Below are 17,388 nucleotides of genomic sequence, written 5' to 3'. Positions count from 1 at the left end.
TGTGAAAAAGGCCTTTCTTAAAGGGACAAAAAAAAGTTTCTTAAGAGACTCAAAACTTTACGAAACTTTGCAGGATGGTAGAAGGTCATAATAATTCATATTAGGCAAAGTTTATAGGTTAGGGTTGTTAGGGGCCAATACGATACTATTGGACTTCATGCTATCTTCGTATTACAGAAGCTGGACTCCATTGACATTACATTGGCGACCTCCTGAACTTTAGGCTCACTTTTGGGACACTTCCTATCTAGCCAGGGGAACAGAAAAAGACTCACACCATCAGTGGGATGCCAGCTTTCAGCCAAAAGTGATTTCAAGTCTCTAGCCCAATTTATCACCAAACAGCACTCAATTTAGTCACTCACTATTCGCCTACCCCTCCCCACTCAGCCGTTTAACATTGGCGACCTCCTGAACTTTAGGCTCACTTTTGGGACACTTCCTATGTAGCCAGGGGAACAGAAAAAGACACACACCATCAGTGGGATGCCAGCTTTCAGACAAAATTGTTTTCAAGTCTCTAGTCCATTGTATGGCCCCCTGTGGCCAGAATTCATAACTCCCCTCCTGAGTGAGCTAGAGGTCTGGTTTTCACAAATGTCGAACATCTTCGGTCGCGCCTAGCAGAAAAAACTCGACAGAGTACGGGTGCCAAGCCCCTTACGAATGACCTCGTCGAAAACGGTGCGTCTCTGCGCCTCGGAACGGCCGCGCTGACCGAAAAGCATTTAAAAATAACTCAAATTCAGGCTTCTCGGCCTAGGCACTTCAGGTCAAAGTACCGCTGCGTCGCAACCGTACGAGCCACAGACGCCGTTCTAATATTTCCTGAATCGGCTCGGGCCCGCCGAACACATATCCGAGCCCCGACTCGGTTGCGGTGCCCCCTGTGGCCAGAATTCATAACTCCCCTCCTGAGTGAGCTAGAGGTCTGGTTTTCACATATGTGGAACATCTTGGTGAGACAAGTGTTTACTGAACGTTTCGGCTTGATCGGCCATTCGTGGCCCAAACGGGGAGCTTTGAAGTAAATGCACATATCTTCAAATCATGTCAGACACACACTTTGTCTGACAGGGCTGTGAAAAAGGCCTTTCTTAAAGGACTTTAGCTCAGCAACCGTAAGTGCCACAGACACGGTTCAGATATTTTCCGAATCGGCTCGGGCCCGCCGAACACATATCCGAGCCCCGACTCGGTTGCGGCGCCCCCTGTGGCCAGAATTCATAACTCCCCTCCTAGCTGTGAGCTAGAGGTCTGGTTTTCACATATGTGGAACATCTTGGTGAGACAAGTGTTTACCCAACGTTTCGGCTTGATCGGCCATTCGTAAGTGCAGAGAATTCATAACACCCCTCCTAGCTGTGAGCTAGAGGTCTGGTTTTCACATATGTGGAACATCTTGGTGAGACAAGTGTTTACTGAACGTTTCGGCTTGATCGGCCATTCGTGGCCCAAACGGGGAGCTTTGAAGTAAGTGCAAATATCTTCAAATCATGTCAGACACACACTTTGTCTGACAGGGCTGTGAAAAAGGCCTTTCTTAAAGGGACAAAAAAAAGTTTCTTAAGAGACTCAAAACTTTACGAAACTTTGCAGGATGGTAGAAGGTCATAATAATTCATATTAGGCAAAGTTTATAGGTTAGGGTTGTTAGGGGCCAATACGATACTATTGGACTTCATGCTATCTTCGTATTACAGAAGCTGGACTCCATTGACATTACATTGGCGACCTCCTGAACTTTAGGCTCACTTTTGGGACACTTCCTATCTAGCCAGGGGAACAGAAAAAGACACACACCATCAGTGGGATGCCAGCTTTCAGCCAAAAGTGATTTCAAGTCTCTAGCCCAATTTATCACCAAACAGCACTCAATTTAGTCACTCACTATTCGCCTACCCCTCCCCACTCAGCCGTTTAACATTGGCGACCTCCTGAACTTTAGGCTCACTTTTGGGACACTTCCTATGTAGCCAGGGGAACAGAAAAAGACACACACCATCAGTGGGATGCCAGCTTTCAGACAAAATTGTTTTCAAGTCTCTAGTCCATTGTATGGCCCCCTGTGGCCAGAATTCATAACTCCCCTCCTGAGTGAGCTAGAGGTCTGGTTTTCACAAATGTCGAACATCTTCGGTCGCGCCTAGCAGAAAAAACTCGACAGAGTACGGGTGCCAAGCCCCTTACGAATGACCTCGTCGAAAACGGTGCGTCTCTGCGCCTCGGAACGGCCGCGCTGACCGAAAAGCATTTAAAAATAACTCAAATTCAGGCTTCTCGGCCTAGGCACTTCAGGTCAAAGTACCGCTGCGTCGCAACCGTACGAGCCACAGACGCCGTTCTAATATTTCCTGAATCGGCTCGGGCCCGCCGAACACATATCCGAGCCCCGACTCGGTTGCGGTGCCCCCTGTGGCCAGAATTCATAACTCCCCTCCTGAGTGAGCTAGAGGTCTGGTTTTCACATATGTGGAACATCTTGGTGAGACAAGTGTTTACTGAACGTTTCGGCTTGATCGGCCATTCGTGGCCCAAACGGGGAGCTTTGAAGTAAATGCACATATCTTCAAATCATGTCAGACACACACTTTGTCTGACAGGGCTGTGAAAAAGGCCTTTCTTAAAGGACTTTAGCTCAGCAACCGTAAGTGCCACAGACACGGTTCAGATATTTTCCGAATCGGCTCGGGCCCGCCGAACACATATCCGAGCCCCGACTCGGTTGCGGCGCCCCCTGTGGCCAGAATTCATAACTCCCCTCCTAGCTGTGAGCTAGAGGTCTGGTTTTCACATATGTGGAACATCTTGGTGAGACAAGTGTTTACCCAACGTTTCGGCTTGATCGGCCATTCGTAAGTGCAGAGAATTCATAACACCCCTCCTAGCTGTGAGCTAGAGGTCTGGTTTTCACATATGTGGAACATCTTGGTGAGACAAGTGTTTACTGAACGTTTCGGCTTGATCGGCCATTCGTGGCCCAAACGGGGAGCTTTGAAGTAAGTGCACATATCTTCAAATCATGTCAGACACACTTTGTCTGACAGGGCTGTGAAAAAGGCCTTTCTTAAAGGGACAAAAAAAAGTTTCTTAAGAGACTCAAAACTTTACGAAACTTTGCAGGATGGTAGAAGGTCATAATAATTCATATTAGGCAAAGTTTATAGGTTAGGGTTGTTAGGGGCCAATACGATACTATTGGACTTCATGCTATCTTCGTATTACAGAAGCTGGACTCCATTGACATTACATTGGCGACCTCCTGAACTTTTGGCTCACTTTTGGGACACTTCCTATCTAGCCAGGGGAACAGAAAAAGACACACACCATCAGTGGGATGCCAGCTTTCAGCCAAAAGTGATTTCAAGTCTCTAGTCCAATGTATCACCAAACAGCACTCAATTTAGTCACTCACTACCCCTCCCCACTCAGCCGTTTAACATTGGCGACCTCCTGAACTTTAGGCTCACTTTTGGGACACTTCCTATGTAGCCAGGGGAACAGAAAAAGACACACAAGTGCGCTGACGCGGTAGGTAGGCAGGTAGTCAGACAGGTGAGGGTCAGGCAGGTAGGCAGGCAGGTAGGCAGGCAAGTAGGCAGGCAGGCAGGTAGTCAGATAGGCAGGTAGGCAGGTAGTCAGACAGACACACGTACAGGGGCAGAGACGCATGTGGTACGGAGGAGCTGTGTTTTCTTGTGTAGTATATTTCTACTTAAACACACACAGATGCATGGATTGTATAATAATGGGCCTGTATGTATGCTGTGGGGGAGTGTTGTGGAATGGCTCTTGTGGTCTGTGACCTGCCCCCTGACTTAGGGCCAGGTGACATCATATTGGGCTCTCCCTTTTCACATCTTGACCATCTCTACAGTGAAGGTGATAGGCCATTGCCTGTGACTGTATTTGCATATTGTGTATAAATAAGGGTGTGGGGCCCAAGGGGGGCTCTCTTAACCACCGCAGCCCAGCAGAGCAGACCAGACCAGAATCCAGCTTTGGTATCTGTATACTTACTTTTATACTTTAAATAAATCGTCTTAAACTCAGAATTGATTCTTTGATCCATAACCAACAAGGTAATATACTACACTTGTCAAGGTGAAAATACTCGTAGGGCCCCGCGGTGGTGTAGCGGTCTAAGCACTGGCCACTAGTGCATGCTGCCCACTGGGGCCGGGGTTCGTATCCCGGCTCGCCAGACCCGGATATGGCCAGGGCACACACGGGGAACGGCATATTGGGCGGCCGCTCCCGAGGGGGGTATAGGAGTAGTTCCGGACAAGGATCCGTCGCGCAACAGCGCCCCCGTCTGGTGCTGGAATAACGGTGCTGGGCTCGAGGAGCCAGTCAGCTAGTCTGCCTGGCGGCCTCCTCTGGGACTGCCGGCCGCGGGGTCGTGCGGCGGATCCCTCGCAATAGGCAGGGGATAATTGGATGCTAGGTTGGGTTCAATTGGCTACCAAATTGGGTGAAAAAAGGGATAAAATCTGAAAAAATAAAATAAAAAATATAAATAAATACTCGTAGACTGAAATACTGTTCAAGTGTTGGCACAAGTATTACTGTGAACAGAGGACACCCACTCCTAGTTGCACAGAAACACACACACAAATGGGGTAGTGGTGGTCTAGTGGATAGTGAGTTGGACTTGGGATCGGAAGGTTGTGAGTTCAAATCCCGCCTGAAGCCACACCACTACTAGTGTGCCCTTGGGTAAGGCACTTAGCCCTCAGTTACTCCAGGGGGAATGTCCCTGTAATTCGTAATTGTAAGTCGCTTTGGATAAAAGCGTCTGCTAAATGGCAAAATTATTAATTATTAAATTAGAATTGATTCTTTGATCCATAACCAACAAGGTAATATACTACAGAAATGGCGAGCCAGCCAGGAGGCCTATAAGAGGAAATCTGAGTTTGAAGAATCCAGCTGGAAACAGGTAAAGGGGAAAAAAAAAAGCGCAATTTTTTCTTTAAACCGTGCGCAATAGCTGTGATTTTCAAACATTTCTTTGAGGCTAAAGAATCTTTTAATAAGTAATCTTGTTGGAATAGAAACAAATCTTTCATAATCTTTAATAAGCTGGGGTTGGTGAGAGCCGGATTACGAAGTCCGTTTTTGTAAATATAGTCATTTGATGGTAAGGAAATGTGATTTGAGTAGAGTATTATGGAATATCGTGTGTGTGTGTAAAATTGTGTTTATGGAATAAGTATTCCTAATTTGATAAAGTGTTATTGGACTGTGAAGTCTATTTTGTAAGAAAGAGCATTATTGTAGTATATTAAGAAATCAAATCTTTAAAAACTGTGGCCTACAAGTATTTTGAGAATCCATTGTCCATTGTCCTTGAGAAAAGACACGCGCTCAGGCACGCGCAGACACGCGGACAAAAGAGGCCTTTAAGATCTCTGTGAAGAGAACGTGGAAAAAGCATATGCATTGTAGAATATTTTAATGAGATTTAATTTGGTAACTAATAGTTTAACTGCATTGAAAGATAATCTTGATATTGCTGTGTCGTGATTGTAATTTGTTTGTGAAAACAAAGTTGTGTTAAGTGATTGATTAAAGCGAAAACACAGGCGCGGTTTTCCCCAGAGGTAAGACAAGTAATAATACCCCTCCCCCTGTGCCCTCTGGCTTTTCTCTCCTGTTCGTTTTCAAATAGACGTGCGTTCACACACACGCACGAGCGTCCGCTCACACACATACTCATTCATTCAAGCTCCGAGAAAAAGGGGAGCTGAATTTGATGGATTTCATTACTCATCTCTTACAGATAAAGATAAATCCATACACATAGATTGTAGTATTTATAAAGATATATATATAGTGAATTGATCATCGGGGTATTTTAAATAGTTTAAAGATACGGTTAAACATTCATAGACTAGAAACAGAGGAGTTTACACGCAGTATACACGGAGGCTCGCGCATGTGCATTGAAGGCGCATTCCACACAGAGAGAGCGCAGTGTCACAGCAGGACATTTATAACCCCCATAAAACGTCTCTGTGACTGTGTGTGTGCTTGCAGAATGTTGATGAAATAATCATTTACAGTCATAGATTGATGTTTGTAAATGACTGTTGAATATTACATTTACATCTTTTATTTTAGTTAGGTCATTTCCTCAGCTTTTGATTAAGGAATAGCAGAATAGTACATATTTGATAGTTGAGCAGTAAAAGGGTTTTTGTAAATCAGTGAATACTTAGGTGTTGACCAGCCTTTGTAGTTTAATAATTGTGTTGACCAGAACTGTGATTAGTATTGAATGAGTAATTAAGTGACATATATCATAAACAATTAGGAAAAACATTTAAGTATAAAGTACTTACACAGAGATTAGATTTAAGTTAATACTACACTGACATACATAAGAGGCAAATCTGTTGTTCTGAATTGTAGTGTTCTGTGTGGACAGTTGACACAGTTAAATTGGACTAGCATTTGTTTAGCAAACGAGGCAATAAGGAAGGTGGGTTGTAAGAAAAGTACACCTTATCTCATATAGAATATTTTCAGCATATTGAGCAGTAGAAATCAATCAGCTTAAGATGGGGGCAGATTCAAGTAAGATGTTAAAAGATATTAGTGAACATAGTGGAATATTGGCTACTTTATCCCCTATGGCTATAGTAGAAAAAATGAATCCTCTTGTTAAGGTAATTAGCAAAATGTCAACGAAATGGAATAGTCGTTGGGCAGACATTGAACAGCCGTGGCCGAAAGAGGGCACCTTCGACTTCAAATCAAATCAAATCAAATTTTATTTGTATAGTGCATTTCTTACAAGATGCAACTCAATGCGCTTCACACAATGAAAATGTTCAGTCAATCAGTCAATCAATCAATCAATACTGACAGAGTTATTGCAACTTTAGAGGTACTTATTAAAACCTATAAAGCAAACCAGAAAAAGGCAAAGAATAGATCAGAAAAACGCAGGTTAGAGTTAGCTATTTTAAAGCTATTTAAGGTAGAGGGGCAGAAAATAGCATTAGCTTGGAATGAGAAAACAGCACAAATGGGAACGGAAAAGAAAAATGAATTGGCCAAAACACTTGAGGAGAAATTGAACATTCCATTCACAAACATGTGTCCAGTCTCCAGTCCCCCTCCATATGCTAAGGCACTGGAGGACAATTCCCAGAAGAAGAAGAAGGAGCCAAGGGGAAAAGGGGAGGACAAGAGTGACAAGGAAGATGACAGCGAAGATGGCAGTGAAGACTCAAGTGATGACGACAATGCAGATGAAGGCTACAACGCTCAGGTCAGGAAGATGATAGCCACAGCCGAAAAGAAAGGTGGGAGAAGACGCCGGGAGAAAAAGGAAAGAGAGGAAGAAAGACACCACAGACGGCTGAAGGAGCAACGGGAAAGGGAGGAAGAGGAAGATTGTCATCGAATGTCATCAAATACATTAAAGAACTGTCCAGTGCTGATTCGGGGTAACAAGATAGAATATCATCCTTGGAATCATACAGATCTGTCTGAAGTGATAGAAAAGCTCCCAGTCCTGGAGGATGGTGGCCACCCGTGGACTACAGAAGTGGACGTGAGACTGACAGGAACGCAAGCAGCGATGGGAGACCTGAAAAGACTCTTAGCTTTTATTGCAGGATTGGATACAATGCAGGAAATACTGATGAAGGCAGGACTTCATAGATATATCAATACATCAGTCTATGATCCAGAGCTCTTCGCAGCAAACAGAGGCAAGCTGTGGAAGGCAATCAGGGAAACTTACCCTACTCACGTTCACCCAGACAATATCATTGTGAAGCCACTAGGGGGAGATGAGAACCCCAGAGGATTTGTTGCCCGTGTGCACTCTCAATGGAGAAGTGTGACAGGGAAGGACGCTGAAGATAATCCGTTATCCGTTATATTCAGATACAGAAGACACAAGACGAAGAGTCACTCAGAATATTGACTCATGTGCAATTGACTGAAAGCAAGAGGAACATAGAGGGAGTGCAGGCTTTAGCTCTACAGGTCCCATCTCAGCCACAGCAACAGCCACCTGGAGTGCAGACTGCTACTTACCAGTCCTACTCACAGGGGCCACAAGGGGGGTATCCTGCTACTTACCAGCCATACCCACAGGGGCCACCAGGGGTGCAAGCGGTTCCATACCAGCCATACACACAGCCTGGCCAAGGACCACCACCAGGGGGATGGACAGCAGCAGGGAGGAAGATTCTAGGACCATGTTACCAATGCGGCCAGTATGGACATCTAGCCCGTACCTGCTACAACAGGCCCCAAGGGGGCGCAGGGGGGAGCCAAGGAGGAGGATATTGGCCTCCTGCTACACCTGCTCCAGGAGTGATGAACCTCTACGGAGGCCCAGCAGCTGGGCTATAGGGGTGCCCGGAAGATCCGAGTGGGAGGTGCCAGCTGGTGGTGACAAAGAAGCCTGAAGACGCCACGCACCTTCCTATGTCTGGAAAATATGTGAAGACAATCGGATTTGAGGGAATTAAACAGCTGATTCCTACAACTGAGCTTGTAGACTTAGAGTACAAGGGACAGAGAGCAACTCTGTCAATACTTGTGTCAGAACACACGCCAATAGGGCTGCTAGGGAGAGATGCTCTATGCCAATTGAACTGTACAGTGAAATGACGGTGCCATCAGAAAACAGACAGCTGTCTGTCATGATGGACAACAACGCATCCATGGTGTATTGGGTGGGAGGGCTTAGCCCAGACCTAATGGAACCAGCAAGGATGTGGGACAATTACATCCTGACAAACATGTCAGGGGCCAGAAGGCCTACTGATCCATTGCATTGTACACTCCAGTATTTTAGAAATGCTGCAGACGCAAACCCAGATGAGTGGCTGAAGCATCAGCCAAAACAGGTACAGCTTAGCACAAGTTGTATAATCCTAGGCCCTCAGGGAGTGGCTATGAAGATAAATAGTGACACTTATCTAGATCAGGAGCATAAGGTTGAGGGTAGCATCCCTCATGTGACACTTATGATATCTGAACACTATGAACAGAAGCATTTAGGGGCAATGATGGCAGACTCAGAAAAGGCCAGATTTGTAACAACAAAAGAAAACCCTGCTATCTGGAGGAGCAGTGATGGACAGTTTACAAAACTGATGATCTCTGCTCAAGGAATGGGACATCCACACACTGTGAAGCTAATGAACAAGCCAATCCTTCCTGTACAAGCGGAAAGAGACCTCAGAGAGGAAATTATGCAGAATGTGCCAGCAGACCCGTGGGCAAATCCGTTAAGTAACACACCTCTTCTGCCAGTGAAGAAACCTGATGGTTCATATCGTCTGGTACATGACCTACATGCTGTGAATGAGGTGGTCGTCAGCTACCCAACTGAAGTTCCTCATGTGCTGTTGACTCAGATTCCATCGACAGCCAGAGTGTTTAAGCATAGAACAGACCTACAAGCTTTGCCTTTAAAGGGAGCTGATATAGAATATTGGGTTGATGGGTCTTGTTACCGGGTAGGAGAAACTTTGTGCGCTGGGTATTCCTTAGTTAAAGCACAAAATTCAAAGTTTATTGTGGAACAGGCTGAGGCAGTTCCTCAGCCTTGCTCAGCTCAGTTGGCTGAGTTGATTGCCCTCACAGAAGCATGCAACTTGGGAACCGGACGGAGAGTGACAGTGTACACCGACTCTGCCTATGCACATAATGTTTGTCATTTTAATGGAGCCGTATGGAAGGGGCGGGGTTTTAAGAGAACTGATGGTACGCCTATACAGCACCACGCACAGATCAGGAAGCTGTTACAGGCCATGATGAAGCCAAAGGAATTAGCCATAGTGAAGTGTGCCGCACACAGGTCTGACTCATCACATGTCACACAAGGTAACAGGGCTGCAGATGATGCAGCCAAAGCCATTACAGGAGCAGACAAGGCAGGTAAAGTTCTTCTGGTCGCACATGAAGTGCAATTACAGGGCATGGTCACACTTGAGGATTTATTGATGTTACAGAGTAGAGCAACTACGTTAGACAAGAACGTTTGGCTAGCAAGGGGGGCAAGTCAGGATGACACAGGTCTGTGGAGGAATCATGAGGGGTTGGTTGTAGCACCCTCAGATTTATTAGGCATGTTAATGCGGGAGGCTCATGGATTAGCACATGTGGCTAGGGGGGAGGTAAGACGCAAGATCACCAAGGAATATGGGTTTTGGAGTCCATATTTGATGGAACAGATTGACCATGCTTTAGGTCAATGTGGGGTCTGTTGGAGAAACAACATCAGAGTGGGTACACCAGTGGTGTCTGGGCATATCCCTACCCCAACTGGGCCACGGGTGGTGGACAGGGGGGTGGATGTACAGAGTAGGCAGGATATTGTGCCAACAGGTGACGAGGTTCCCAGAGAACCTGTGAAGGAGGAGCTACGAGGAGATGCTGTGGTGTTGCCAGAGCCAGTGGCAATGCCAGAGTTACAGCCAGTGACATTACCGGCAATGCCTGAAACCGAGGGGACAGTGGAAAGCTGTCCAGATGCCAATGAACCAGAAACCAATGAAGCAGAGAGTGTTGACAGTCTGGAGGTCCAGCCTGGGAGTGTCCAAAGCCTGGACACCTGTGCTACTGGGGATGCTGGCGAGTGCCTGCATCATGCTTCAGATGATGCTGAGGGCGACTCCCCAGACCTTGATCAGCGTGGGAGGGGACCAGATTACTGCCTGAACCTGAATGACACTGACAGACGACGACTAGTTAGGAAGAGATTAAAGACTACGAATAGGGTAGTGAAGCAGCAGATCAAAGGGAATGACGGGAATGGACAGCAGATGATAGCATGGCCGGAAACAGTCTTAGGGGCATGGGAAACGTATTTTGCTAAGATAAGAGCACCTATTATAGCAGACATGATTTTTGACTTTCTTAGGAGACAGGGCCTCATTGACTGTTTTTGGAAAATCAGTCACTCAGTCCACGTTGATGAACTTTTCAGAAGACTAGTCCTCATCTGAGGTGAAGATCTATGCATTCATGCTTTCCCTTTGTCCTGTGCTTACTGTTGGGGAATTATGTGTTATGATAACTGAATGTCATTATTTGTGTAATTGTTTGTTTATTTCTATATCGTATGTGATTGATGTCAGTTGAGAAGTGATGTGGTGGTTATGCAAAGATAGGAAAGAAGTTCTGTTCCTAACGCAACGAAGAAAAAGCTCCTGACTATGGAAAGGTTATCAATCTGAGACAGCGGTAAGGGTTGTTCTCCAACTGGGGTCAAGTGCTAGTAACCTCTGACCCTGATGATGCAAGAACCAAGAAGACGTCGGTCGTTGGAAGTTTTTGTGTTGAAATGTGTATGATGTACTGTGTTTAGATTAATTTGTATTGTCATTTTTAGGATTTTTTATTTTTTTTTATTGTTGATTATTTTATATTTGGTTTGTATGTTATCTTTGGTTGCTGGTACTGGTGCTGGGTTGGTCTGTGTTATTATGTTTCTTGTTTTGTGTGTTGGTGTAGTTTTTCTGTCTGTTGTTGTTTATTTATTTTTTATTTTGTAAAAAAAAAATTTCTCTTTGGTTTCTTAGCTGCAGTATGTGGGGTTTTGTGTTTTTGTTTTTGTTTTGTGGTCGTTTAATTTCGGAACACGAGGGTGTTCCGAGGGGGGAATATGTAGTATATTTCTACTTAAACACACACAGATGCATGGATTGTATAATAATGGGCCTGTATGTATGCTGTGGGGGAGTGTTGTGGAATGGCTCTTGTGGTCTGTGACCTGCCCCCTGACTTAGGGCCAGGTGACATCATATTGGGCTCTCCCTTTTCACATCTTGACCATCTCTACAGTGAAGGTGATAGGCCATTGCCTGTGACTGTATTTGCATATTGTGTATAAATAAGGGTGTGGGGCCCAAGGGGGGCTCTCTTAACCACCCCAGCCCAGCAGAGCAGACCAGACCAGAATCCAGCTTTGGTATCTGTATACTTACTTTTATACTTTAAATAAATCGTCTTAGACTCAGAATTGATTCTTTGATCCATAACCAACAAGGTAATATACTACACTTGTCAAGGTGAAAATACTCGTAGGGCCCCGCGGTGGTGTAGCGGTCTAAGCACTGGCCACTAGTGCATGCTGCCCACTGGGGCCGGGGTTCGTATCCCGGCTCGCCAGACCCGGATATGGCCAGGGCACACACGGGGAACGGCATATTGGGCGGCCGCTCCTGAGGGGGGTATAGGAGTAGTTCCGGACAAGGATCCGTCGCGCAACAGCGCCCCCGTCTGGTGCTGGAATAACGGTGCTGGGCTCGAGGAGCCAGTCAGCTAGTCTGCCTGGCGGCCTCCTCTGGGACTGCCGGCCGCGGGGTCGTGCGGCGGATCCCTCGCAATAGGCAGGGGATAATTGGATGCTAGGTTGGGTTCAATTGGCTACCAAATTGGGTGAAAAAAGGGATAAAATCTGAAAAAACAAATAAAACAAATAATAATAATACTCGTAGACTGAAATACTGTTCAAGTGTTGGCACAAGTATTACTGTGAACAGAGGACACCCACTCCTAGTTGCACACAAACACACACACAAACACACACCTGAGCTTACACACAAAAAAAAGGAAATTACAATTACAGCTAATAAAGTGTGACTAGTAGTTCCACAGTGGAGGCACCGCACTATTATTTAATTGGTTATTTGCTATAAGATATAACTACATACATGTATCCGTGTCATTCAAACCTGTACTGACATCTGTTGGTAAAATGGAAAATGTAGCCAGCTCAACATCAACCCCCCTAACTCTAACCCTAACACTCAGGATCCTGTTAATGTAAATGTGAAGTAGAAGCTCTTTATAATCCTCAGCAGGGGTACATGGACAGGGAGAACAAGGTGAGGCAGGTAACACAGGTAACAGGCTGGACACTGAGACATCTACTACCCCCCTGTACTGTCCCTCCTGAGACATCTACTACCCCCTGTACTGTCCCTCCTGAGACATCTACTACCCCCTGTACTGTCCCTCCTGAGACATTTACCACCCCCCTGTACTGTCCCTCCTGAGACATCTACTACCCCCTGTACTGTCCCTCCTGAGACATCTACTACCCCCCTGTACTGTCCCTCCTGATCAGGTCATGGTATGGCGGCTGTATCGACTAATTCACCAGTCAGGAATTTGGGGCAAAATACAATAAGCCCACCGTCATCTGTGATGTCTTGTTCAATAAAGGTGCTGTGACAAACTGTGTCGATGTGTATGTGGCCATATACGTATGCGGTCTTAAATGTTGGTGTGTCTAGTAGACTGCAGCCTAGTAGAAAGTTTAGCTTGTTTGAATTGATGACCTGTCATAAATGTGTCTGTAGTCAATATGACGTCATTCTGATTGGCATGAAGGATGACAAATAAATGCAAATGTTGTTTTACATTTCTGATATGTAACAATACAAACCTGAACGACATTTAGGCATGTGTGGGACATGGCTGTGTGACAATTGGGGCAGATATAGATGGTCAACATGTCATAACAGGGCCACAGTGTTGGGATGTGCTGAGTGGTCGGTGCCGGTGTCAGAATCAGAAAGCTCTGATGAGAGCGAGCGGCAGGTAGAGGCTCACGAGCTCCCCGCCCTCGCCGCCCCATCTCGGTGCGCAGGCGGCGGCAGCGGCGAATAACATCGCCGTGTTTAACACCGCCATTGCGAAAATCACCACAGACCGACCCAACGGTCTGTCTGCAGCGGAGGCGGAGCTTCTGAGCAAGCTCCACCTCTTCTTCTTCCGCCGTGGTGACGAATAGACCGTCAACGACTGCGAAACGGAGGTTTCGGCGTGATGCGGCACTGGCTCTACCTCTAACCGACGGAGCCATGCCCCACTCGGCATCCCCAGCCCCCGCCGCTGACCACTGGGAGGGCCAGCTACGGCCCCCCACGGCAGCGTGGCCCGGTTTCACTGGCGGAGGGGTCGGTAATGACCCCACCACCGGTTTCCTCTTCATGGCTGCTACCTCATAAAGAGGCAAAAGAAGGAAAATCCCCACCTTACTTTTTCAGTAAAGGAGATTTTTCCCATGTTATCTACCGGAGCGGAGACCCACCTGCCTTGTCGGAGCGTGGTCCAATTGCTACCGGTTAGAAACAAGGCGGAGACTGGCCCAGCTTACCAGCGTGTGGCCAGCTCTCTGCCTAGCGGACTAACCCCTATCACGACACAAAGGGGGTTAAACACCCCTGTCTGTAGCCGTATGGAGGGACCGTTATTTACATCAAAAACTCCTCCATGTCTATCAAGACCTGGCCCAGCTCATGAGCGTGCGGCCGGTTTTTTGGTTATCAGGCATAATAAACCTACGTCGATAAAGGGCATTGTTACTCAAAACAAGCACTCTTTACAGACGGCAAACCATCCCTAAGGAGGATTTTCCATGGTATCTACCAGAGCGGAGACCCACCTGCCTTGTCAGAGTGTGGTCGAATCGCTACCGGTTAGAAACAAGGCGGAGACTGGCCCAGCTTACCGGCGTGTGGCCAGCTCTCTGCCTAGCGGACTTACTACTATCACGACACGAGGCGGGTTAAACACCCCTGTCTGTAGCCGTATAGAGGGACCGTTATCTACCAGAGCGGAGATCGACCTGCCTTGTCAGAGTGTGGTCGACTCGCTAACGGTTAGAAACAAACCGGAGACTGGCCCAGCTTACCGGCGTGTGGCCAGCTCTCTGCCTAACGGACTTACCCCTATCACGACACGTAGCGGGTTAAACACCCCTGTATGTAGCCGTATAGAGGGGTCGTTATGTACATCAAAAACCCCTCCATGTCTATCAAGACCTGGCCCAGCTCATGAGCGTGCGGCCGGTTCTTTGATTATCAGGCATAATAAACCTGCGTCAATAAAGAGCATTGTTACACATAACACTCTTTACAGACGGCAGCCCATCCCTTTCGAAATGACCCCACCTTGGGCTGTGCCACCTCCTCGGTGTGCAGCGGCGGCTGGGATCATACAGAAATTCAAGTTTTTTCTGTCGACTGCACCACAACAGACGGTCCAGCCGCTGTCGTTGCGTTATGCAGAATGACTAGAAGGGACAGGTATTCTGTCGGGCTGGCTAGACAGGACATTGAGGAGGGGATATGCACTACAGTTCATTCAGCCTCCTCCGCCCTTCAGGGGCGTGAGAGAGACTGTTTTTTGTCCTGCCCGATAAAGACACGTGCGCTCCAGGAGGAGATTACGAATCTCCTAACAAAGGGCGCAGTGACATTGGTTCCGAGGGACCAGTGGGACATGAGATGGTACTCCCCGTATTTCCTTGTCCCAAAGAATTCGGGAGACATGAGACCCATACTAGATTTCAGGGTCCTCAACGAGAGAGTGGCGAAACGCCCCTTTCGTAGATACCTGAGGGTCGCGTATTTCGTGTGCCAATCACAGAGTGGCACAGGAAATTCCTAAGTTTTGCTTTCCAAGGGAAGGTTTACGAGTACACGCGCCTGCCCTTCGGGTGCACGCTTGCTCCTCGTTTTTTCTCCAAATGCGTGCAGACAGCACTCGAACCACTGAGGCGAAACGAGATACGCATATCAGCATATCTCGACGACCTACTGGTCTTGGCCCAATGCCCAAATCGAGCCATTCGGGACGCAACCTCACTGGTGCAGCACCTCACTCAGCTGGGGTTAGCTGTAAACTGGACAGAGAGTGCTCCGTGGCCGGCTCCACCAACCAAGCAAACCGCTCGTAAATCCACCGGCGGCAAAGCCCCAAGGAAGCAGCTCGCCACCAAGGCTGCCCGTAAAAGCGCCCCGGCCACCGGCGGCGTGAAGAAGCCTCACCGTTACAGGCCCGGCACCGTGGCTCTGAGGGAGATCCGTCGTTACCAGAAGTCCACCGAGCAGCTGATCCACAAACTTCCCTTCCAGCGCTTGGTGAGAGAAATCGCCCAGGATTTCAAGACCGATCTGCGCTTCCAGAGCTCTGCTGTGATGGCCCTGCAGGAGGCTAGCGAGGCTTACCTGGTCGGTCTGTTCGAGGACACCAACCTGTGTGCCATCCACGCCAAGAGAGTCACCATCATGCCCAAGGACATCCAGCTGGCTCGCCGTATCCGTGGAGAGCGCGCCTAAGATGACCACACCGATCTGAGAGGAAATCCCCAAAGGCTCTTTTAAGAGCCACCTCAATATTTCCCTCAAAGGCGTGTTTCCATTTACCACCCGTGTAGGGCGTTAATCTATAACTTATACGACTCAAATGAGTAGCCTGCAGGGATGCTGACCGTGCCATCTCGGTAACCGAAATACATGTAGGCCAATTCACAGCAGCATAAGGCCTTAATGTGTGAATTCGTTGTGATTGTCCTTGTAAAATAATCCGAAGTAAATCAGGGTCAGTCAGTGTGTTTTGTAGATCACGGATTTTCTCCACACAAGGTCTGATTTACTTCAGCTAAAGCTTAGGGAGGACATCAAAATGCGGTACCCCCATAGGCTGTTCTTAAAATAGATAGTATATGTATATATACAGTGTTCAGACCCCTTCAATTTTCCACATTATGTGGTGTTATAGACTCAATTTAAAATGGATTAAATTAGAAGAATTTGCCATAAATCCACACACAATGAGCACATTATAAAAGCATGTTGTATTGTATTAAATATGTCAGGGTTATTAAAACATGTTAGACTATACTGCATATGTGAATGAAATGTGCCACAGTATGTATTGTAAATAAAGTTTAATCTGATTTGATGGTTAGGGTCATTTACATTGTACAAGGAAAACATTTAAATGTAGAAAATAATAATAATAATCTCTCAAAAAAAAAAATCTTCTCTTTTACAGTTTATTGAGAAAACATTGAAAACAAATGTCCTATTTGCAATCATTGGATCATTCAAATGAAGATGACCTGACCCCAGGAATATGTAATAGAGGTCCAACCTCACCAGACATGAACCCTGGAATATGTAATAGAGCTCCAGTATGACCAGATATGAACATCCTCTGACTGTTGACACCATCACAGGATTGGGATTCAATAATCTCAGATTCTAGACTTCACAGAGAGAGCTCAATCTGAGAGTCAACCCTCTGAGATTCATTGAAGTGGGAAATAATTACATATAAACTCTTAAAACCAAATCACAGAGAAATATATTTCTACAGAATAGTAGCTTATAATAAAGCATCACTCACTTATGGGGAGCTCTAAGATCACACAGCTCAGCACTGTCACCCCAATGAGGCCCAAACCCAGGATAGAGGGGCTGAGAGAATGTGGTCTGGACTCTGTGGAGGAGGGTCATTGTGTCAGAGGAGACGCTGTAGAAGGACAGAGTACCTGACCTGTGATCCAGGTACACTCCTACTCTGGAGGACAGAGGGCCTGATACTGCAGTA

General features: G+C 46.7%; 1 protein-coding gene across 1 annotated transcript; it reads left to right on the top strand.

Moving 5' to 3' along the window:
• Positions 1-12,851: 12,851 nt before the first annotated feature.
• On the top strand, positions 12,852-16,112 carry LOC308155652 (histone H3.2-like; the record flags this gene model as incomplete). The annotated part of the gene is made up of 2 exons (XM_080529025.1): positions 12,852-12,869; positions 15,717-16,112. 2 exons carry the CDS (start codon positions 12,852-12,854, stop codon positions 16,110-16,112), a joined length of 414 nt encoding a protein of 137 aa, XP_080385151.1.
• Between the last annotated feature and the right edge of the window lie 1,276 nt (positions 16,113-17,388).

This window comes from Nansenia antarctica, assembly GCF_963989245.1.
Source record: "Nansenia antarctica genome assembly, chromosome: 1".
Taxonomy (NCBI): domain Eukaryota; kingdom Metazoa; phylum Chordata; class Actinopteri; order Argentiniformes; family Microstomatidae; genus Nansenia; species Nansenia antarctica.
Note: the sequence above shows the minus strand (reverse complement) of the source record. Positions and strands in the feature narration are given on the sequence as shown.